This window comes from Aedes albopictus, chromosome 3 (assembly GCF_035046485.1).
Source record: "Aedes albopictus strain Foshan chromosome 3, AalbF5, whole genome shotgun sequence".
Lineage (NCBI taxonomy): Eukaryota > Metazoa > Arthropoda > Insecta > Diptera > Culicidae > Aedes > Aedes albopictus.
In genome coordinates, this window is record NC_085138.1 from 318,372,457 (window position 1) to 318,396,799 (window position 24,343).

Genomic DNA, 24,343 nt, shown 5'->3' on the forward strand with positions numbered 1-24,343 from the left:
CTATCACCACCATGCTGTGTCAGGTGCAACTTTGATTTTGTACCGCAACCGTGTGTTTGTGTGCCCTTGTTGCTATCACCGAGAATGACTCCTCATATCGAATACGATTTGAAGATTGGGAGAACAATCGACTTACCTGTGATCACCAGTCGTCCCTTGGTGGCCGAAAGCCGAGTTTCCCCGGTCAGCCGGTGCTTGGTACGGCACTGGTAGCTCTTGTAGCCATCCTCGGGGCCAACCTCACGGATGTGCAGCTCTCCGGACGGGAGGACCATGTACTTGCCGTCTACAGCGCCGTTCGGAAAGTTCAAGGTTCGTTTCGTTCAAGGTTGTTTTGTTGTTTTCAGGGGATAGGAAGGAAGAGAACAAAGAAGAACAATTAGTAAATGAATTCCTGAGAAATGAAACGTTTCGAATTAGCATAACCCTAAAACTTTATCAACGCGGTGATGTCACCACGATCGCATTAAGGGCGTACGGGACGGTCGAGGAAATATCCGCCATTGCTCTGTTGCTACTAAGATGGTAATCTCAGATTCTACTTCGTATAATGGAACAAAAATTTATCATTGTGTATGCTCACTTGCAGTGCATATGCTGATTGATTTTCAGCCTCATCTGTGCGATAGAAATCGAGATTACGATCTTCAAAATCGCGAGGCAAATTGTTAGAAAGAGAGGAAAGATAGGAAAAATAACACGGCGTCCCGATTCACCTTAAAAGGGAATTGCCGATAACGATCACGTTGGAGCTTAGTCAAGCACCAAGCTTCGATAATATCCAGGGTTTCAAGAGCCGACCAAGGCGAGTTATGAACACTATGGAACGAACCATCTACAATTTTGAAGATATTAAGAAGTATGTGACCAGCATGTCAATTCCGGCCCAGTTCGTTCCACGAATTATTAGTTCCCATAGATCATCTATGATGGGCGGTCGACTTGCTTCGGCATTCCAAGCTTGGTACGGCCAACTCTACAAAGCGTTCATTGTCATAAATATTCGTCTCGTTGCTCTGCTTAATCGGACTGTGACATCAACACGTTGAATAAATTAAAATGCGCTTCAACCCGGTCGGTCGGTCGGTCCCCGAAAGATCTCGGGACACAGAGTGAAGCTTCGTTCAACTTGCATCCAACTCTAACTCCGTATGCTGCACGGAATGATAATAAGCCATTCGTTGCCTCCCGCTCTGTTGTTTGGAGACCTACTAATTTCGCCCAGCAACGATTATTATGTTTTAATTGCACACGGACGAAGCTCTAGCCCAGCCTAGCAAATTACCATTACAATTTGGCTCTAATTCTTCGGCTGTACTGCATTTTTATCTTTATGGCTAGGTTTCATTTGCTACATAGCCAGTAGTTTCGTCGGAAAGAAGTGTCGAAATTAACTGACGACGTGATGACACTTGAAGAGTCCGCGGTTGCGTGCAGAGCCCGGAGTAGTTGGAAGAAGTGTGAACGAAGCTTCCTCGCCTGTTGTATGGTAATCGAGCCGACATAAATGGTCACATAGGCATACGGAACGGGCATTCTTTTCTTTCTTTCTGTCGCTCGCTCCATCTCTTACTTGATCGTTCGATGGTGCGTCTGTTTTCGGTTTATTGAATTTATTGCTCATACTGTGGTGCCATGTTTTTGGGAACTGAGAAATAGGAAGTGTATGATTCTCTTCTTCTTTCCATTGTTTCATGGGTTTTGCATCACTTTTATGTAGATTGAGCCATTTACAGGCTGTAAACTAATAATGGCACTACATAGACCGATAGAACGTTGCTACTGTTGGGATACATGGTCCACATTATATCTAAAGGGAGATACCATGAAATGTGGATGTACCTCAAATTGTATTGGCTAGAACCGTATTTTTGGACCTCCATATTCAAAATATGTGCGGTTCTAAATATTCAATCTCGAGAATTTTCTCATATCCTATCCCATTTTTATGATATCGAGATCACCGTTAGGGCACTTTTTAAAAAGACAACTTAGAGATAATCTCGTTTAACTTTTCAGGACGCGCGCCATCAACCAACTGCATCGCGCTCGCACTGTATATGACAAGCGAGGTTTATTGGTAGTGTTGTACTTTTTACAACGGCGCGCGTGCTGAAGGGTTAAAGTTTCATGCTTTGCCTTCTTTATGTAGGGGGGCACCCTACAACGAGTGGTTCCAGTGCTCCAATCTTTATAAAATTTTGAATGTGTATTGTCTAGCTAGTATACTTTCAGATTATATTGTAAAAAAAGTTCGACTCTTCATCAACAAGTTCGACTTTTCATCCCCGCAAGTATCATACCCTTTAAGTTAAAACTAAGAGCAAAATCATATTGTACAGTTCATTCAAAAATCAAGTTCGAACAAAATCCTGCTCAAATATTGAAAAGTAGCTGAAAATTGACAAAGTTGTGACAATAAAGGCGAAATTGGATGCATTTCCTTTCTTTGGCTCTGATTTTTTTTATACCGGAGCAATACTTTCAAAATTGGTATCCATATACAGCTAGAGGAAGGATTCCCAAGTAACATATTTTAGTCAAACAGACTAGAAGAGGTTCTGTAAACCATCATAAAACCAAAGTAAAGGTATAAGATTTTAGAATGGTTGTCGAAACCTCTTAAAATTGGTCGTCGTTACTTGGGTCAAGCTATCTTCTTATACATACTGGAAAAACTTGTAATTAGAAGGTACGAAATGTTGCTAATTGACAAATTGATGTTTTTCTTTCCTGGTGAAAAATGTTTATCAGTTATACAAAAACCGTTTTTTTAATTATTATTATTATTTATTTGTTTTCATCTGACTGTTGTCTACATGAATGTTTCTTAATCTAGATCAAATTAGAGTTCGTTACCCGCGTCTTAAACTGGTTGGAGGATTCGCCGAAATCATGGAGATCTTCAACTACCGAGAATATACGGACCATCGCGGTGAATGGCTGGTTGTAACCAAAGGCGGTTCGGTGAAATCTACGCTGAAGCAGGGAACCACCACGCAGCATTCTTGGAGCCACACGAATATTCAAAGACGAAAGAAGTCTAGAGCAGTCTACTTCTCCGTTCAGTAGTTTTGCGATAAAAGTTGCCTGTTGAATTTTACGTCGACGTTCCAGCGTGTCTAATCCTAGCAACCTGCAGCGATCAGCATAGGCAATAGAAATACACTAGAACTCCAATGGCGCTGTAGTTAGTTTTCCTTTTTAATTATTTTAATAACTTTAATTGCAATAATTTAATATTTTAAAGTGTCCATCTTGTAGAGGACCTTTTGTTATGGTAAACAAAATTAACTTGACACTTCTAGTACCGCTGCTGACGCTGTAAGGGCGTGGCAAACTAGATGTTAGTCACACGAGTAGTCGCGACATTGAACTTCTGTGGCTAGTTATTCTACTGCATAGGCAGGCAAATTATGCGGGTCTCTCCAGGGCAAATTCCGTAACGCAAATCTAATGAACTTGCGCTGCACACCTTCGAGCCTCAAGCTCCAAGTTAGTTGCAGAGGGGTCCAAACAACTGCAGCACTTTCCAGGATAGGTCGTACAAGTGAGCAGTAGAGTGCTTTGGGTCTGTCCATAAACTACGTAGACTCTTAGGGGGGACGGGGGGGTCTGGCCAAAGTCTACGCTCCATACAAATTTCGAAAATTTTGTATGGACAAAAGTCTTCGAGGGGGGAGGGGGGGGGGTCTGAGATGACCAAAATTGAGTCTACGTAGTTTATGGACAGCGCCTTTGAGACAATACGGTTCGGTGAAATCTCGGGAAATTTTCGAAATAAATCCCAATTGTCGGTTCGCTTTGGCAATCACATTCGAACGATGCAGATTGAATGTGAGTTTATGATCCAGAAGGACGCCCAGGTCACTGAAACTTTCCGTTCTTTTCAAAACAACGCCATTGACGGAGTAGTCATGTACAATAGGTCGAGCAGTATGGTGGAAGGACATGACCATGCATTTGGGAACACTCACAGTTAGACGGTTTCGATGGCACCAGTCTACAAATATATCCAGCAGCGATTGTACCCGAATGCAGTCTTCAACAGTGCGCACGATAAAATATAGCTTCAGATCATCGGCATAGGCGAGTTTGCAACCAGGTCCAAGAAGTAGCAATACATCATTGAAAAACAGCAGAAACAGGAGTGGGCCTAAATTACTTCCTTGTGGAACACCAGATGAGTTTGTGAAGCTTGACGACGAGCAAGAATCAACTTTGACTTGGAGCGTTCTTCCAGTTAAATAGGAGTGAAACCACGATGATAATCGGTTCGACGTGCCTAGCTTGGTCAGTTTCGCCAACAGGATGGTATGATCGATCGAATCAAACGCTGCTTTGAGATCGGTGTAAATGACATCTACTTGAGTTCCGTTTTCAAGCTGTTCAAAGCACGTCGTACAGAAGTCAAGCAAGTTAGTAGCTACAGAACGACCCGGCATATAACCATGCTGATCTGCAGAAACATAGCGCTTAGCCTGCTCCAAAACCACGTTGCTCACGATCATCTCGAATAGCTTGGATGCTGCAGAGAGATTAGTGATTCCTCTGTAGTTCTTGACATCGCGCTTTTCTCCCTTCTTGTGAATCGGAACCATGAACGACTGCTTCCAAATCTTTGGGAAATTGGAATCCTCAAACGATTGATTGAAAATACGACAAAGTGGTTCAGCCAAAACTCCAGCACAGCGACAATACACGGCCGAAGGAATCCCATCCGGACCTGGTGAGGAGGTGCACTTCAGTCTTTTTGCCGCATTCGTGACCATAGTCGGCGTTATTTCGAAAATATCCAGGTCCAGAAGATTGACTGGCACGTCTGAAATGGCGGCATTCACGTCAGATGGAGTCGGCGATGGAGGTCGGAAGTCGAGGAAACGCGGTCATTTAAGAAGACGCTAGCCGGAATGGTCGTACTTTTACGTTTGGAGTTGACAAAATTCCAAAAATTCTTCGGTTTGCGCCGTAAATTAGTTTGCACTCGCAAAACATAAGATTTGTACAGCGAGGAATTAAGAGTTCGGTATTCGTTGCAGGCTCGATGGAAACGAAATTTAAAACTATACATGTTTTCGGAAAACTGATATATACATGTTTTCGGAAAACTGATAAACATTTCCCATTAGAAATAAATGAGAAGATACCTTGTTCCTTCCTCTAACTGTGTATGAAAACAAATTTTGAAAATAATACTCCGTTGTTTAAAAAATTTCAAAAAACCAAAAATATGAGGAAATGCATCTAGTTTCGTCCAAGTGAAAGCATCTTGCTAAAATTCAAAGCGTCAACCAAAGTTCAATATTTTGGGCACAAACTTGACGGTTTCTCTTTTTTGTGATTCGAATCAAAAAGAACATACCAATTCTGCACTAGAGCATTCCTATGTACGTTATTTTCCTTTAAGTTTGGTGTTTTACACAACGGGTTTTTGCTGGCTTTACACAACACATTATTTCATGAAAAATATGGCCACGAATCAATTCCATTCTCCCAAATTCATCCTAATCGTTAATAAAGCAATCACGGCACCAATATAATACGCTCTCTTCTAATAAAAAGTACAACCTGAAAGAATATTGCATAACAAATATGAAAAACTTTTTCAGTTAGAAGCTCATACATGAGCAAAATTTCATTTGACTTGAAAAAAGTCGTGTCTACGCAATTCGTGGAAATGCTCTTTATCATCTGGAGCCGAGTCTATTTATCAGCTTGGACGCGGAAGATGCGTAGAACAGCTATACGCAGAAAAATCAACCAAAATGCTTTGCTTAAATGTAGAGAATTCCAACTTCATTTTACATTTCAAAACACAGAAATATGTCTTGGCAAGCATGAACTAAGGGCTGAATACTTTTTGAAGTTATGAACATTCAATATTGGGTGAAGATGCTTATATGTTGAACGCCTAATTTCCTATAGTAAGCCTAATGAATATAACATGTTTGAAACTACTTCAAGCTCAACTTTACCAAACAGCGTTTGTAACAAAATCAATGAACGGCGGAAATCGATGTTAAAGTTCGCTGTCCTCATAGCCTCTCATAGCAACTCACACATTAAAAATTTCGAAAATTTAAAAATTCATGGTATTTTTTCACAAACTAAGTCCACTGGTGGATGCTACAAGTAGGCTGTCCTTATCGAAATGCTGCACATGATATAAAAATCTCGATTTTATAGCATGCTTTGTTGCAATCTCAACCTGTTCCTGATAAACGGATGCTTAGTTCAACTGTTGATGAGATGATGAGAAATCCGAGAACCGAAAGCTCGCCAAAAGTTCAGTAAAATCGCTAAGTTGGGCCATACATCCAACAGAAATTACATTTTCATCCGATTTTGATTTAAGAAAACTTCTTGAACACCGAATAATGCGGTGAATCATAAATAATTCAACTGAAAAAGCATCATAAATTGGTAGAAAAATCACCGAAAGTTCTGTGAATCTAATAAAAATAAACTATGAATTCACAGAAAATCTGTGATTTTGATGAAATTTCACAAAATTTTGCGATATATTCTTGATGTGCAAATAAAACAAAAATTGGTTCAGCAATATTTCTAGATTTATTTTTCACAGTTCTTTTGGATCCATTTCATAAAGTTTTTTTTGGCATTTCCACCGGAATTTTTTTTAAACAATAAATGGCATCCAAACACTGAACCATCAGGGAAAGAACATTCAGGAGTCCAATCTTCAATTCCACAACCCGTATGCCCGTTGATTTCCATATACAGTTTTGAAACTGGACCTGGATGTCTGTTCTCTGTGCAGGGGGTATACTGCCCATAACTGCATATAGCATATTTGACCGCAATAGAGTTAATATCGGGGATTACCATCAAATCACAAGTACTTTAGCCTACCTGAATAAAAAATTCAAGAGTGTTCTAGGATTTATGAAAAAAAAATAACAAGTCGTTTTGTCTCATCAACCAATGAAACCGCATAACAGTCTCACTGGGAAAATAGACTGGTTTTAAAGCATGTCCGATTTATTTTCTAAAAAAAGTGTAGCTGTAGAAAATGTTATTGCTAAACAATTGAAATTTTAAAAATTTAAATTCATTCACATACTATTAAAAATTGCATCTTCGGGTCCCATTTGCTCCAATGTCGAATGTTACTGCTATGCGGTTATGGGCAGAGCAGTAATATTTAAGGTTCATTTGAGAATCGAAACTGAAAAATAACTTCCTCTCCCGCTTTGACATACATGTGCACAACAGACAATGTGTTAGATGTTCATCTAATCCCATCCGAAGGGGGTTTGGATTGTGAAAAGAAGATAACCATGTGCGATTGTGGAATCGAGTTCAGTTCTAGGCCTGCTGGCGACGGAGATAGTCGAGTGACTCCGTAGCTTGAAGGAATAGAAGCGCCCGTCTAGCGAATTGGGAGTCGTGAGTTCGAGTCTCACCGGCGTACGTGGATTTCATTTCATAATTTCAAATCTCAATTTGTTCATCGAGCACGTGTTCTGTTGTGCACATGGATGTCAGAGCATTTTCAACAGTGTAAATAAACAATCCTAAATAAACATTCTTATTTGCTTCGATTTGTGGATCATTTTGGGAAAAAGTGCTTATTTAGTTTTGGGACATTTCAATTAAGCCTAAATTTCGATAAAATTGTTATGGACAACTGGAAAATACGATAACATATCAACAATTTATAATTACAACGGATGGTAGCGATAAGCTTTGCTATTTCGATGCATACTTCTCAAGTACTTCTATTCATGCTCGAAAAAGAAGTAAACACTACATATTCGAAAACTGATTTATTGATACCAACTCTGTAGACTCTACTTCTGAGTAGATCTACAAGTAGTAAAGTTTGCTACTTGTTATTCATACGACCCAATGTTTTTTTTATCGGTGCAAAAATTTCCCTGAGTATTCCATTTTTTCACTGTTAAATAAAATTCCGTGAGGATTCTCAGTTTTCTATTTTTTTGATTCAGGTAGTTGATACCTTATAGAAACTCCAACTCTACAACTTTTTGTAAGATCAAGAGCTATTATTACAACTGTAGATGTTATGTTCTAAGTTCAAGAACAGTTTGAACGACCTAACATATTTCAAAAAATAGATTGAATCAAGGATTAAACCTTCTTTTGTATGTATGTATGTAATGTAGAGTGTTTAATAATGCCTAGAAAAAATAAATAAGACTTAAAAAAGTCCACAGTTTTAAAAACATTCAAAACATTCAATTTAGAGTCCTTTTGGCATTTATAAACTTATAAAAGATGTTTACTTGAGATTTCCCCCTATCTGTATTCGATGACCTGATTGAATACTGTATTCCTTCTCCCACCCTAGCCTTATCTTCCATGATGATCTTGACGCTGACGCTTGAGCAGCGGTTTGATTTGTAGATGTGTATCAGACGTTCATGTGATTTTCATAATAACTCGTAAACAATGACTGTAGAACTTTGGCGTCGAACAAAAAGTGATTCATTTTGTCAAAAAATAAAAAAAAATTCATTAGAACATTAATCAACCAGTTAGAGGTAACGCAATCTACATGGAAGGGCGGCAAACTGTGTAAACTGACAGCAATAGGGCTCCTTATTAGGACTTAGTTGAAAACACCAAGTGTAGAGAATGCTGTGTCTCTGAGTTGTCTTGCAAGATTGAGATCCTGGCACTTTTTATATTGTTGCTCCACCACAAGTTGAAATGTAACAATGCATTATTGTGACTTTGGTGGAATAAAAACAGCATAGATAATAATTATTAGATGGAATTGCACTAGAATATTGCAATTTGATTATGATTTCCCTAAAGCAGCAAAGAATAAAATATATGCCTTCTAATGGTTGCTGCATCGGGTATCGAAAGAAAAAACATCATTCACTTGATTCTATTGTGCAATATGTAAGCAATTCAAATATAAAGAAAAAAACAACCTGAAACATATGTGTAGTATCGTGTGATTGCAATATTTATTATGTTATATTATTATGTAAATATGCCTATGTGACCTTTTCGGATAGAAGCTCATTTCCGATGATTTGAGACATGCCGGTGTAAACTCATCATGCTTCGTTTTATCTACTACTATTAATCATCTCCCATTACACGTTGATAACATATCCAAACTATAACTATTTCATTTGCATTTACACACCTCTGCATACCCCAAACATCACTCTGCTAGACTCGTTCGATGCAACCTACTCCTCTGCAGAGTAGAGAGATAAAAAAGCGCTGTCCAAAACACACACGACCAGAAAAAAAAAACGAAACCGGAATCCATCCATTATTATCACGCTAGTTATTGCAAGCAACATACAAAACAACTTCCATCCTCCCAAACAACAGGTTTGTTTACAAACAAACATGAACCGCTTCTCGGTGGGCGGCGGTGTGTGCACTAAATGTGGGTGGGCGGTGACGACGTTGGAAATGCAATGCTCTATGCTTTCCACCCACTAAAAATATAGGTGATCCGGATTTAATGCGTGCGCTCGGTTCATACGTGTATGCTTGCATTTTAGAGACGAACACGGAGGAAGCAATTCGGAGAACAATGCTCGTCGGCCGGGTTATTTTTGTTTATATAGTGCTTATTTTACGTTTCAGCTCCAACAACTCAATGAACCGGCATCGTGCAGCACGAAATCGTAACAAAACACCCGACCAAGCTATAGTTTCATATATAGATATGGTGGTCGGTGCGTGGTGGACCATGCTTGATATCAGTGAGCGGAAAACGTGTGGACGACGTCGCCGTTGTAGATCGCCGTCTGCACGTGGGTAGACGACAACAAACCCAACGTACCACCATTCCCCCTATATAGAACTCGTTATTCGGCTACCAGCATGCTTTTCGCCGCGCTCAGCTGCGTAACCGTTGTTGTTGCCGTAGTCGTTGCTGTGGTGAAGCTCTGATGAATGGAGGGTGACTGAATGACGATATGGCGACCGAAGACGAGGAGATGTGTAGGATTTGTCGAAAGTGGGTCTCCTTGCTCTGTACCATGTAGGTATGTTGGTAGTTGTGCCGTGAATGAACGCGAAACATATGACACCTGTTGAATCAATTTTACTCTATTCGGAATCAGTTGGGTTTCACGAAGTGGCATCGTTGAATCCTGATTGGGATTATGTATGTGTTGCCATAGTGAAGGTATGTATTTCAGGACAACGATGAACAACGACAAAATTCATGATTCGAGTGATCATTTTGATTCACTGTAGAAGGTATCCGTAAATGATAGACAATATTTGGTATAGGGGAGATGACGGCATCGTCAGTTTCTCAACTTACCAATGAGTCGTTTTCACTTTAGCACGCACTGGACCCAGAGTATGCGATTATTGAGCCAAGGTCACATAGATTATATTTCATACTAGGCTCAGTGTACCAGTTATGGCTATTGTATCTCGCCATAGTTTTCAACCTTTTACAAAAGAAAACTTCAAAATTTGCTTAAATTATAATACAAATAAATCATTTTCCTCAAAATTTCGGCTTCATTGCAACCTATTTCGTCATAGTGTACCAGTGCTAGCTAATCTCATAAGGGATGCATGCGAATAGTGCAAAGTGGAACTGAAATAAGAGAATGTGTCCATGACTGCTACAGGGTCATAGGTACGTTCTCGGAAATAGTAATCAAATAGTGACTTACGGATTGTAAAAAAAACAGGGTGGCCACACAAAATCGAAATTGAAATTCCCGCATTTTTCCCGACTTTTTCCCGCATCAATTTTGAATTTTCCCGACTTTTCTTTATATACCTATGCTGCCCATTAACTTCAAAAGAAATTTACATGTACATGTAACATATGCATATGCATGAAATTTGCTTCTTATTCTGGATGTCTTGTAAAGTAAACCTATGGTTGAAAATATGTGTTTCAGAATTCCCAAAAGATTTTTGTGAACTCCTTAAAAAAATGCTTGACGAATTTCGAATAAAAAAAATCTGGTCGGCTAACTGAAATACTCTTTGATGATTTTTTAGGAGTTTTTCACGCTATCCCAGGATTCTAAAGGTGTGGAGGACGGCATTCTTGACATAGGGTATGTGTTCCATCATTAATCTCACGCTCCCATATTCATCCTATTCGAAAACAAGCGATTACAGCACCGATTGATTCCGTTCTTTTTGTTTTCATGGGTGCCTACTTCTAACAAAAAAAAACAAAAATAATAAACAAAACAAACAGCGCTTCAATCCTTTGTTTTTCGTAGGATGAAAATGGGAGCCACATGCTTAAGAAGGGAACCAATACCCTAATTCTGTTATAATTACTATAAGCCGAATTTTTGGAGTGTTTTCTGGTGAAATTCTTCGAGGAATTCCATAACAAATTTCCTGGAAGGAGTTTATTGCAAAAATACTGAATAAATGTCTGTGATATTTTCTCACATACTCTGCTGGTAACAAATCAGGAAATCTATTCAATAATTGAGCTAACAAATCATTATTTGAAAAAATAAATTTCGTTACAAAGGGGATGGCCAAAATGTTTGGGATAGGCAACTTTTTTTTTCTCTCACAAAAAAGTTCAACATGCTATAATTTTTCATAGAGTGCATAAAAAAATCTCAAATTTTGGCTGTTTGTCAACCTATTATATGTGCATCATTGGTACAAATTTGAGCTCGATTGATTAATCTTTCGCAAAGTTAGAACCGTTCGGGTAAAACACTATTTTTTAGACAACTCATTTTTGAGCTGTCATATCTCGGAAACCAGTGAACCGAATTGAATGAAATTTTGAACGTACACTAACAACGTACAAATGCTTCACAAACTATTAAAACATAGATGCTGTTTGAACGTTGAAAATAGTTATCATAGATTGACACTTTTTGGATTTTTTTCGAAAAATTGTAATTTTTTTACGTCAATATCAATAAATTTTGGTGTTGATGTCTAAAGGTTTTCCACTTCTGTTCTTAAGTTATCTCTAATCAGATATATTAGAGCCTATTTAGATTAAAGGAAGAACACATTTAGTAATTTTTGTGTTGTATTGTAAATTTAACTTATTTTCCTCTATATGGGTAAAAATTTCAACCCGATATAACTTAATTCGCCGTGAGAAAATATTACATTTTATAACGTCGTATTGAGTATCAATATATTGTTGATAAACGTTAAAAAATTCATTCAATTTGGTTCACTGGTTTCCGAGTTATGACAGCTCAAAAATGAGTTGTCTAAAAAATAGTGTTCTACGCGAACGGTTCTAACTTCGCTAAGAATTAATCAATCAAGCCCAAATTTGTACCAATGATGCACACATAATAGATTGACAAACAGTCAAAATTTGAGATTTTTTGATGCACTCTATGAAAAGTTACAGCATGTTGAATTTTTTTGTGGGAGAAAAAAAGTTGCCTATCCCAAACATTTTGGCCATCCCCTGTAGTTTCCCCCGAATTTTTCTTAGAGGCTCAAAGAAATATCCTTATTGTTTCTTCTGGAATTACTCCCAGAACTTTTTTTCGAAGATGTGCCAATTTCCACTCCACTGAGTTTTGAGGAGTTTTTTTTTTTGCAAAATTTGACCGGGGTTCCTTCAGATATTTCTTAGTGACTGTCTTACAAGAAATCATATAAGTTATCCTAGGAGACATTCCGAGCAAAAACTCTTTGAAAAAAATCCTGCAAGAACTACGGGGGCAGTTATTAAAGAAAATCCAAAAAGGAGCATCCAGAATAATTTCTGGAAGAGCTCTGCGAATAATCCCGAGGGAATCAAAAAGTATTCTCAGATGAATCACTGCAAGAAATGATGTAATTAACTACAAGTAAAAACATTGAAAAATAGGCGAAAAAATGCTGGAATAACTCCATGATAAATACCAGCGGTAGCCCTGCAGAAATTTCAGAAGACTCTTCAAAAAATCTTGGGAGAAAGCTTAAGATGAATTCTGAAAATCTCTGAGAGACATGCCAGGATCAACACAGGAAGGACTCTTCTGAGAGAAGTCCCGGGCGAAGCTCCGAGAAAAATTTCAGGTGAAACTTCGAACGAAATCCCGCGAGATTCTTTGGGAAACATACCAGCTAGAACTTCTGTAGAAATTCAAGGAGAAACTCTAGAAGAAGGCTATCGGAAATTTCTTGAAGAAATCACAGGAGAAACTTCGGAAGAAACCTCTAGGATGAAATTCCTGCAGAAAATAAAAAAAAAAACTCTTCAAAACCCTTGGAAGAGCTTTAGTAGAAATCTTAGGAATAACTACTGGGAAAAATCCCGGGAAGATCACCTACCTTCCAAGAGGAACACTGGAAGAAATCGCGGAAAATCTCCAAGAGGAATCTCGAGGGAAACTCTAGCAAAAATTCCGCGACACGCAGATGTTGTATATCCTGAGAGACGATTTTATAGATGGATACATCAGCACTACATAATCGAAAACTTTTTATTCATACCCACGATGATGTAGTAAACTCTGTGGACTCTATTTCTGAGTAGATCTACAAGTTAAAAGATTTGCTACTTTTTATTCTTACGATTCAATGTTTTATTTTTTATTGGTATTGAGTATTCGCGATATTCCCTGAATATTTGAGATTTTTCATTGGTGAATAAAATTCCCTGAGGATTCCTGGTTTTCAAGGGTTGTTAAAGAATGTTTTTAGCTCTTTACAGCACAACCATTATATTTTCCAATTATTATTAACATTATATCTCTACTGGATCCCTCAAACTCCTACTCAAACATCCCTACTATAGCCTTCAAACTCCGAAAGACATGGCAGTAGAAAATCAGAAATTCTCTGATAAATCCCTGGAGGAACTTTTTGAGAAATCACTGGACAAATGTTGACACTCCTGAAGGAATTCCTACAACAATTCCTGGATAAACGGTGGAATTCCTAGAGGAATGCCTGGAGAAATTCCGTGAGATTTCTACCGCAGTACAGTTATACGTGGTGAAATTCCCCAATAAATTCGTGGATTAATCACATGAAAAATGTCTGCAGAAATCTCAGCTGGAGTTTCTGGAGAAATTCTAGCACTGTAGGAATCCTAGTTGGAATTCCTAGAGGGGTCACAGTGAGAATCCATGGAAAAAACTCAGGGTAATTATTGAAAAAATCCTGGCGGTAATCCAGGGAAAAATCAAATCAGAAATCTCTTGAAGAATCTTTATTGTGTGTGAAGTTTGCATAATTTTCCAATTTTTTCACTTACACATTTCAGTGTAAAGCGTGTAGCCGCTACATTGTTTTGTATTCATCTCTCATGTTTCATTTCACCAAGTGACGCCAATGAATAGGACCATTTGTTTTGGTTTCAGTTTAATTGTACATAACTGTGACGAAATTCCTGGTGGAATTATTATCTTGGACACCCTCAGAAGGTCGGCTCCAAAGGCATGTTCTCCTCCATTTGGGAAATTTGTGCCATTAGGCGACCACCTTAGGATTCCATCAAATATTTCCTAAACTGCCGTGTTTGTCCCGTGTTGTCCCATGTTCCAAAACAGCAAACTGAGAAAAGCGCGTTTTATGTTTCAGCCTTGTTTCCTTCTCTACGGGCAAGTGTAATAAAAACACAAAGTGAATTTATCAGCATAGCGTTAGAATTGGTATTCATCATTGAAGTATGAACAAAAAGTCTCATAAACATTCAATTTACTTTAATTTTTAAAAGTAAAACTCTGCTGGGACTGTAATGCCGATAAATCTAATTTTTGGGATTTTCTCGGCATAAGCTGTCCCAGTTTTGCAGCATAAGCTGTCCCATGTTGAAATTTGAAATCCCAATGTTGAAAATAATTGAACATGGGACGGCTTATGCTGCAAAGCTTTGTGGCATTCTACGAAATGAAATTGTTTTTTACGCATGATTAAATTTGTATATTTTGTTTTCAATCTACAAATCTGGAGTTCATATCCACGAATGAGCAAGTTCAACGTCTGTCACATTCGTGATTTCATACTTTATACCTACATCTCCGTTTGTATTGTTTCAACACGGCGGTACTAAGTTACCGTATGTTATACGAAAATTGCTTCTTATTTACAAAAACAGTTTTTGCGAAATGTTTTCGTTGTAGATTTACGAAAAAATATTATCAGTGTAGTTTTGTTCCTTATTTTGATGGAATTTCTGAAGTATTTCAAGACGTACTTAAATTTTTTTTAAGAAGGAACAAAAACAACGATCATTTTGAATATCTAATGGCGAAAGTCTAAAGCTGAATTTATTTTTAAATTCGAGGTTAACCAGAGCTTCAGTGTTGGGAAAGCTTTTGAATGTACATTAGGAAACTAATAACATATTTTGTTACCATTGAGTATTCTTTTGTTATCACAATATGTAGGTATAGCGATATTTTTATTACTGAACTTGTTATAAAAAAAAAAATAATAATACCAGGAAAGAGAATTGTCAGAAAAAAGAGACGCAAAGCAAACGACAAAGAAGGCGCGGAGTTTATCCTTTGTTCCAACTTTTAAAGATAATGGCATAATCTGGACAATTTTTGTTGGTAAAAAAACATATGCTGGATTTGGTGCGAACTTTTGAACTCGTGAATAATCAGTTAGTACTAAGGAATGTAAGTAAAGTCAACAACTGTTAAAAATTATAGTTTCTCACACAAATGACAATGTAGTTAGTTTTTAAGTGGATCGAAAAGTAACTAAAATATTAATCCTTACCAATTGAAAGTTGTATACAACATATCAATCTCATACTGTAATTCACGTTCAGTATGAGTCATCCACTCTAGAAAAAAACATCAGTAAAAGGTTCATTTTTTGCGCAGCATTTTCCACTGCGCACTACCAGGTAGTCCAATTTTCGCGGGAAATCCACACATAAGGACCCCTTATCAAAACAAAATACATCCCCAGCGAACGAGATGAAAAATGGACAAAAACACACACAAAGACTCTGCCGCGGTTTTTTTTTTGTCGATCCCTCTCTGAATATGAATGAACTTGTATTTTGGTTTCAATTTCGTACCCGCTGCGCTACTGCACCGCACTTGAATGGAACACTACTGTTTGACTACCGTCGAATCGAATCGAACATTGGAAACCACCGCACTCGCTCCGTGGCCACCACCCTGCCAGAGTTGATTCATATTGCATCGAGCGAGGGCTCGCTTTGCGGTTGGTCGTAATAACCGTGAACTTGTCATGTCTTCCGTGCTGTTTTTTTTTTCACATCATCGTGCTATCCTGGACCGAGGACGACTGACGCCGGCTATATAGGGGCGAATCTGATGTACGTGCCGATGCCACATTTTACTCAAGAATTCAAACCTTGTGCGAGCCCATCATGAGGCATAAATCTTAAGCCGTTAATCTCTGACTCAACGGAAATAATGGCAAGGAGAAATATTCCATAAGCCGTGGCGGACCACATTTGGCATTCAACCACCGCACCGCACCACGGATTCATATTCGCCAATGAAACCACCGCGTCGCAAAAGTGAAATATAACCGCCATTTCTCGAAATTTCACTCAACCCAATAAACAAATCTTCCCACAACCAAACCAGCGAGGGGAAACATCATCCAAACAAATTGGACTACCAACTGGAGTAGGTACATACTGCCTGGGTTGACAGAGGAACGCTGCGGACCTGCTCATCAACGGGGCAAATGAAATTGATGCCATATGTTTGCCAAATGGTCCACCCGTCGCTCGCGCTCTCTGGCCGTCGTCCGTTGCATGATCCTGGATGTAAGGTTGGACGCAACTGTATCTACATTAGAGACATACTGGACGATTATTCTTTGCACCTAATATGTATGTGATGTAAGGTATAAGTAAGAAGCATCAGTTTGAGTTGTTTTATTCAGTAACTTATTGGATAGAAACGTGACGGATGCAATTTGCAGATTAAAGTCAATTGAGTAAATGCGTTTGAAATATTCTCTAGGACGCTTCAAGGTGGGTGAAGTTTTGCTTATATTTTGTGTAGTACATAATAAAATATGCAATATGACGCATATGCCAACTGAAACACCAATCAGGATTCCTTGTGGAATCCAGTCAGGATTCCTGGTGGAATTGAATTCTGGAATCCTGACTGGATTCCTCCTGGAATCTTGTCCGGATTCCAGCAAAAATCCTGACTGAATGCCAGCAGGAATCTTGGCTGAATTCCATCAGGAATCCTGACTGGATTCCAGCACGAATCCAGACTGGATTCCAGCAGGAATCCTGGCTGGATTCCTCCACAAATCCTGTCCGGATTCCGCCAGGAATCCTATCCGGATTCCTCCAGGAATTTTGACATGATTCCCTTCAGAATCCTGACTGGCTTCCACCTGGAATCCTGACAGGATTCCTGCTGCAGCAGAAATCGTTAATGAGTTCCAGGAAGAATCCAGTCAGGATTCCAGTTGGAATCCAGTCATGATTCCAGTGGGAATCCAGTCAGGATTCCAGTAGGAATCTAGTCAGGATTCCAGTACTGATCCTGTCAGGATTCCAGTAGGGATCCAGTCAGGATTCCAGTAGGAATCCAGTCAGGATTCCAGTAGGAATCCAGTGAGGTTTCCAGTAGGAATCCAGCCAGGATTCCAGTAGGAATCCAGTCAGGATTCCAGTAGGAATCCATTCAGGATCCCAAGTAACAAAAATAGCTGAATAACAGCTTGTTCAACTAAAACTTTCAAAATCAAGCTTAAGAGCGGTTTATTCATCCATTGTTCAGCAATAATGTTTGTTGGGATTCCAGTAGGAATCCAGTCAGGATTCCAGTAGGAATCCAGTCAGGATTCCAGGAGGAATCCAGTCAGGATTCCAGTAGGAATCCAGTCAGGATTCCAATAGGAATCCAGTCAGGATTTCAGTAGGAATCCAGTCAGGATTCCAGTAGGAATCCAGTCAGGATTCCAGTAGGAATCCAGTCAGGATTCCAGTAGGAATCCAGTCAGGATCCAGGAGGAATCCAGTCAGGATTCCAGGAGGAATCCAGTCAGGATTCCAGGAGGAATCCAGTCAGGATTCCAGTAGGAATCCAGTCAGGATTCCAGTAGGTATCCAGTCAGGATTCCAGTAGGAATCCAGTCAGGATTCCAGTAGGAATCCAGTCAGGATTCCAGTAGGAATCCAGTCAGGATTCCAGGAGGAATCCAGTCAGGATTCCAGTAGGAATTCAGTCAGGATTCCAGGAGGAATCCAGTCAGGATTCCAGTAGGAATGCAGTCAGGATTCCAGGAGGAATCCAGTCAGGATTCCAGGAGGAATCCAGTCAGGACTCCAGGAGGAATCCAGTCAGGATTCCAGGAGGAATCCAGTCAGGATTCTAGGAGGAATCCAGTCAGGATTCCAGGTGAAATCCAGTCAGGATTCCAGGAGGAATCCAGTCTGGGTTCCAGGAGGAATTCAGTCAGGATGCCAGGTGGAATCCAGTCAGGATTCCAGGTGGAATCCAGTCAGGATTCCAGGTGGAATCCAGTCAGGATTCCAGGTGGAATCCAGTCAGGATTCCAGGTGGAATCCAGTCAGGATTCCAGGTGGAATCCAGTCAGGATTCCAGGTTGAATCCAGTCAGGATTCCAGGTGAAATCCAGTCAGGATTCCAGGTGGAATCCAGTCAGCATTCCAGGTGGAATACAGTCAGGATTCCAGGTGGAATCCAGTCAGGATTCCAGGTGGAATCCAGTCAGGATTCCAGGTGGAATCCAGTCAGGATTCCAGGTGGAATCCAGTCAGGATTCCAGGTGGAATCCAGTCAGGATTCGAGGTGGAATCCAGTCAGGATTCCAGGTGGAATCCAGTCAGGATTCCAGGTGGATTCCAGTCAGGATTCCAGGTGGAATCCAGTCAGGATTCCAGGTGGAATCCAGTCAGGATTCCAGGTGGAATCCAGTCAGGATTCCAGGTGGAATCCAGTCAGGATTCCAGGTGGAATCCAGTCAGGACTCCAGGTGGAATCCAGTCAGGAATCCAGGTGGAATCCAGTCAGGATTCCAGGTGGAATCCAGTCAGGATTCCAGGTGGAATCCAGTCAGGATTCCAGGTGGAATCCAGTCAGGATTCCAGGTGGAATCCAGTCAGGATTCCAGGTAGAATCCAGTCAGGATTCCAGGTGGAATCCAGTCAGGATTCCAGGTGGAATCCAGTCAGGATTCCAGGTGGAATCCAGTCAGGATTCCAGGTGGAATCCAGTCAGGATTCCAGGTGGAATCCAGTCAGGATTCCAGGTAGAATCCAGTCAGGATTCCAGGTGGAATCCAGTCAGGATTCCAGGTGGAATCCAGTCAGGATTCCAGGTGGAATCCAGTCAGGATTCCAGGTGGAATCCAGTCAGGATTCGAGGTGGAATCCAGTCAGGATTCCAGGTGGAATCCAGTCAGGATTCCAGGTGGATTCCAGTCAGGATTCCAGTAGGAATCAAGTCAGGATTCCTGGTGGAATCCAGTCAGGATTCCTGGTGGAATCCAGTCAGGATTCCTGGTGGAATCCAGTCAGGATTCCTGGAGGAATCCAGTCAGGATTCCTGGAGGAATCCAGTCAGGATTCCTGGTGGAATCCAGTCAGGATTCCTGGTGGAATCCAGTCAGGATTCCTGGTGGAATCCAGTCAGGATTCCTGGTGGAATCCAGTCAGGATTCCTCATGGAAAGCAGTCAGCATTCCTCGTGGAAAGCAGACAGAATTCCTGGTGCAATCCAGTCAGGATTCCTGGTGGAATCCAGTCAGGATTCCTGGTGGAATCCAGTCAGGATTCCTGGTGGAATCCAGTCAGGATTCCTGGTGGAATCCAGTCAGGATTCCTGGTTAAATCCAGTCAGGATTCCTGGTGGAATCCAGTCAGGATTCCTAATGGAATCCAGTCAGGATTCTTAATAGAATCCAGTCAGGATTCCTAATGGAATCCAGTCAGGATTCCTAATGGAATCCAGTCAGGATTCCTAATGGAATGCAGTAAGAATTATTGGTGGAATGCAGTAAAGATTGCTGGGGGAATCCAGTCAGGATTCTTGTCGGGATCCAAAGAATCTTCAGAATCTAAGTCTACATTGGTTAGAGGAAAACAATCGGAATTTATTTAAGAATCCCAGTTAATCTACAAAGTTCTTTAAAAAAACGTATTCGTTGTAAAGAAAAACTAGCAAGTATTAAACAGCTTGTGATTGAGTATCTATTTTAACATGTTTAACATAATAAAATTGATTAAGTTTTTGACTTCGACTTAGATGTTAAAAATAGGTGGTAAGCTTGCATTTTTTGTGCTTGTCTTGTTATACTGTACACCTCCTTCACTGCCTAAACTCACCGATTCACGTTCTTCCTACACATCTCCATCGTACCGCAAATTGCACCCATCATCTTCCATAAATATCACTGTCACCACAGACGGACCAACGATAACCACGACGACAACAAAGAAAATCATTGTTCATCAACTTCGCAGGAACCCGCATAAAACATCACCGCATTTTTGCATTTCATTTTGTTTTGCTTCAAGTCACCACGCGCCGTGAACCAGTTTCCTGAACCTAAACGATGAAAAAAGGGAATGAAAGCTGTTTCGGATTGCACCTGCCACCTTCCGTGTAGGTATGTGTGTATCGAACGCGTAATGCTTGCTTTGAACATTGGGATTTTAGGTTTCGTTTTTTTTTGGATCGGAGTTGCGCATCGCAGACGAGTAGACATCGAACGAGTAGCTAGCAGTTTTCTTACGATCTAACTTACTTGCTAGTGGGAAGGAGGATTCTCGTCGGGATGGGTAGGCCGTGTGGCCCCTGGAATATGCGGATAGGGAGCATAAAAAACTCAAAAAAAGACAAAAGACCGGATTACTTTCGGGTTTGGGAATGAACCAAAGAAATACAAACTCAATAGCATTTTTTGAAAAATTTTGAAACCCAAAACTAGCGCCGTTTGAGACTCGAGAGAAGGGATGATCGGGAATTGTCGATCGACGTAGCTGTGTCTAACCCTACCGAAGCTGTCGTCCAACGAAAACATCTGCCCATCGGTGGTGACCCACTCCACGATTTCGACGTGATCCGCCACGAACGAAGGGATTTGACACTTAAATAGGGCGGTGTTGCCCTTGATGACGAACACATCGTAGACCTGCGCCTCGTAGTACTGGTTCACCACTGTGGGAATAGAGGAGAAAGAGCATACACAGGGCTGTAGAACATGAAACAGGACTTGGGGGTAACTGAAACGGTATGGATAGGTGAAGGACAAGGGAGCAGACGCGGTTCAAGATGTCCTAGAACACAGTACCGGTATCGTCATTCATCTCGATTTCTGTCCCATCGTCCGACACCCAGGAGGTTACACTGATGAAGTCAGCGATGAACGAAGGAATCAAGCACTTCAAGAGGGCGGAGTTTCCGTTCAGGACGTATTCGTCGATTACGCGGGTCTTGTAGAATTGGTGGACCACTGAAAGAAGGCGGTGATCAACAGGTACACAGGTTAGATGGGATGAACGACAACTGATAAAAGGCTACAGGGATGGGGATCGATGGATGGGTTCGCTGGCTATTTGGTAATACCGAGGTCGTCGCTATCGGCATGATATTCTTCGCCATCGTCGGAGATCCAGGCGTCGACGTACACGAAATCCGATATGAACGAGGGAATCAGACACTTCAGCAGCGCAGAGTTCCCATTCAGGACGAACTCGTCGGTTAAGCGAGTTTGGTAGAACTGGTGAACAACTGTGGAGGGATGGACATTTGATTAGCCGGATCAAACCATAATACGGGATGAGGAACAGGAAGTGGGAGCAACGAGTTATGGCGAGCGGACAAACCCAAGGACTCCATATCGATCGTAACGATCTCGTCGTCAATCTCCCACGAATCGATGGTGATGAAGTCTTGCAGAAACGACGGAACCAGACACTTCATAATGGCAGCATTTCCGTTGAGGATGAATTCGTCGTTAACTCGGATCTGGTAGTGCTGGTGGACAACTAGAAATCGATAACGGGGAGAAGATCGAATGAACAGGAAGACCTTGCGGAAAAGCGGACTTTTGTGAAACTTATATTTCTAGTTCAGTTTCTTGTCATGGCGTTCAATTTAGGAAGAAGAAATTCAATATTACTTGGAGTTTCTGAGGTGATTTCATTCTAAATCCAAGCATTGTGGAATACATGAAGAATTTTAGCAAGAATTTCTTGAGGATTCTGAGAGTACTTCGGGAAACCTGGAGGAATCCATCCAGGATTTCTGGGTGAATCCGTCCAGAATTCCTTGGGGAATCCGTCCAGGATTCCTGGGAATTCCAGGATTCCAGAGGGAATCCGGACAGGATTTCAGAGGGAACCTAAACAAGATTCCAAAGAGAATCCAGGCAGAAGTCCCGAGCGAATCCAGAAGGATTTTAAAGGGAATCCAGACAGGATTCCAGAGGGAATCAAGAAGGGATTCCTGGGAAATTCCATTTGGAATCTCTGAAGGAATCCACACGTGTTTCTTGAGGGAATCCACATGAGATTTCTGAAGAAATCATGGGATTTCTGAGGACATTTAGACGGAATTCCTGAGGAAGTTAAGACGAAATTCCTGAGGATATTTAGACGAAATTCCTGAGGAAATTTAGACGAAATTCCTGAGGAAATTTAGACGAAATTCCTGAGGAAATTTAGACGAAATTCCTGGGGGAATCCAGACTGAATTCTAGAAGGAATCCGGACAGGATTCCAGAGCGAATCCGGAAAGGATTCCAGAGCGAATCCGGACAGGATTCCAGAGCGAATCCGGACAGGATTCCAGAGCGAATCCGGACAGGATTCCAGAGCGAATCCGGACAGGATTCCAGAGCGAATCCGGACAGGATTCCAGAGCGAATCCGGACAGGATTCCAGAGCGGATCCGGACAGGATTCCAGAGCGAATCCGGACAGGATTCCAGAGCGAATCCGGACAGGATTCCAGAGCGAATCCGGACAGGATTCCAGAGCGAATCTGGATTGGATTCCAGAGCGAATCTGGCTTGGATTCCAGAGGGAATCCGGACAGGATTCCAGAGGAAATCCGGACAGGATTCCAGAGGGAATCCGGACAGGATTCCAGAGGAAATCCGGACAGGATTCCAGAGGGAATCCGGACAGGATTCCAGAGGGAATCCGGACAGGATTCCAGAGGGAATCCGGACAGGATTCCAGAGGGAATCCGAACAGGATTCCAGAGGGAATCCGAACAGGATTCCAGAGGGAATCCGGACAGGATTCCAGAGGGAATCCGGACAGGATTCCAGAGGGAATCCAGACAGGATTCCAGAGGGAATCCGGACAGGATTCCAGAGGGAATCCGGACAGGATTCCAGAGGGAATCCGGACAGGATTCCAGAGGGAATCCGGACAGGATTCCAGAGGGAATCCGGACAGGATTCCAGAGGGAATCCGGACAGGATTCCAGAGGGAATCCGGACAGGATTCCAGAGGGAATCCGGACAGGATTCCAGAGGGAATCCGGACAGGATTCCAGAGGGAATCCGGACAGGATTCCAGAGGGAATCCGGACAGGATTCCAGAGGGAATCCGGACAGGATTCCAGAGGGAATCCGGACAGGATTCCAGAGGGAATCCGGACAGGATTCCAGAGGGAATCCGGACAGGATTCCAGAGGGAATCCGGACAGGATTCCAGAGGGAATCCGGACAGGATTCCAGAGGGAATCCGGACAGGATTCCAGAGGGAATCCGGACAGGATTCCAGAGGGAATCCGGACAGGATTCCAGAGGGAATCCGGACAGGATTCCAGAGGGAATCCGGACAGGATTCCAGAGGGAATCCGGACAGGATTCCAGAGGGAATCCGGACAGGATTCCAGAGGGAATCCGGACAGGATTCCAGAGGGAATCCGGACAGGATTCCAGAGGGAATCCGGACAGGATTCCAGAGGGAATCCGGACAGGATTTCAGAGAGAATCCGGACAAGATTCCAGAGGGAATCCGGACAAGATTCCAGAGCGAATCTGGACAGGATTCCAGAGCGAATCTGGATTGGATTCCAGAGCGAATCTGGATTGGATTCCAGAGGGAATCCGGACAGGATTCCAGAGGGAATCCGGACAGGATTCCAGAGGGAATCCGGACAGGATTCCAGAGGGAACCCGGACAGGATTCCAGAGGGAACCCGGACAGGATTCCAGAGGGAACCCGGACAGGATTCCAGAGGGAACCCGGACAGGATTCCAGAGGGAATCCGGACAGGATTCCAGAGGGAATCCGGACAGGATTCCAGAGGGAATCCGGACAGGATTCCAGAGGGAATCCGGACAGGATTCCAGAGGGAATCCGGACAGGATTCCAGAGGGAATCCGGACAGGATTCCAGAGGGAATCCGGACAGGATTCCAGAGGGAATCCGGACAGGATTCCAGAGGGAATCCGGACAGGATTCC

The 24,343-nt window shown here is 41.6% G+C and overlaps 1 protein-coding gene across 50 annotated transcripts in view; it reads right to left on the reverse strand.

Moving 5' to 3' along the window:
- The window catches only part of LOC115262726 (cell adhesion molecule Dscam2), a 232,095-nt gene that overhangs the window by 158,370 nt on the left and 49,382 nt on the right, over window positions 1-24,343 (reverse strand). For 45 of the 50 annotated variants that reach the window (XM_062842629.1, XM_062842645.1, XM_062842624.1 and 42 more), the window contains exon 5: window positions 137-286. In XM_062842629.1, coding sequence (XP_062698613.1) covers window positions 137-286 — 150 coding nt within the window. Of the gene's footprint in view, window positions 1-136; window positions 287-20,915; window positions 21,078-21,210; window positions 21,373-21,745; window positions 21,908-24,343 lie in introns of all 50 variants that reach the window. The other 5 variants (XM_062842651.1, XM_062842638.1, XM_062842652.1 and 2 more) reach the window with 3 other exon arrangements.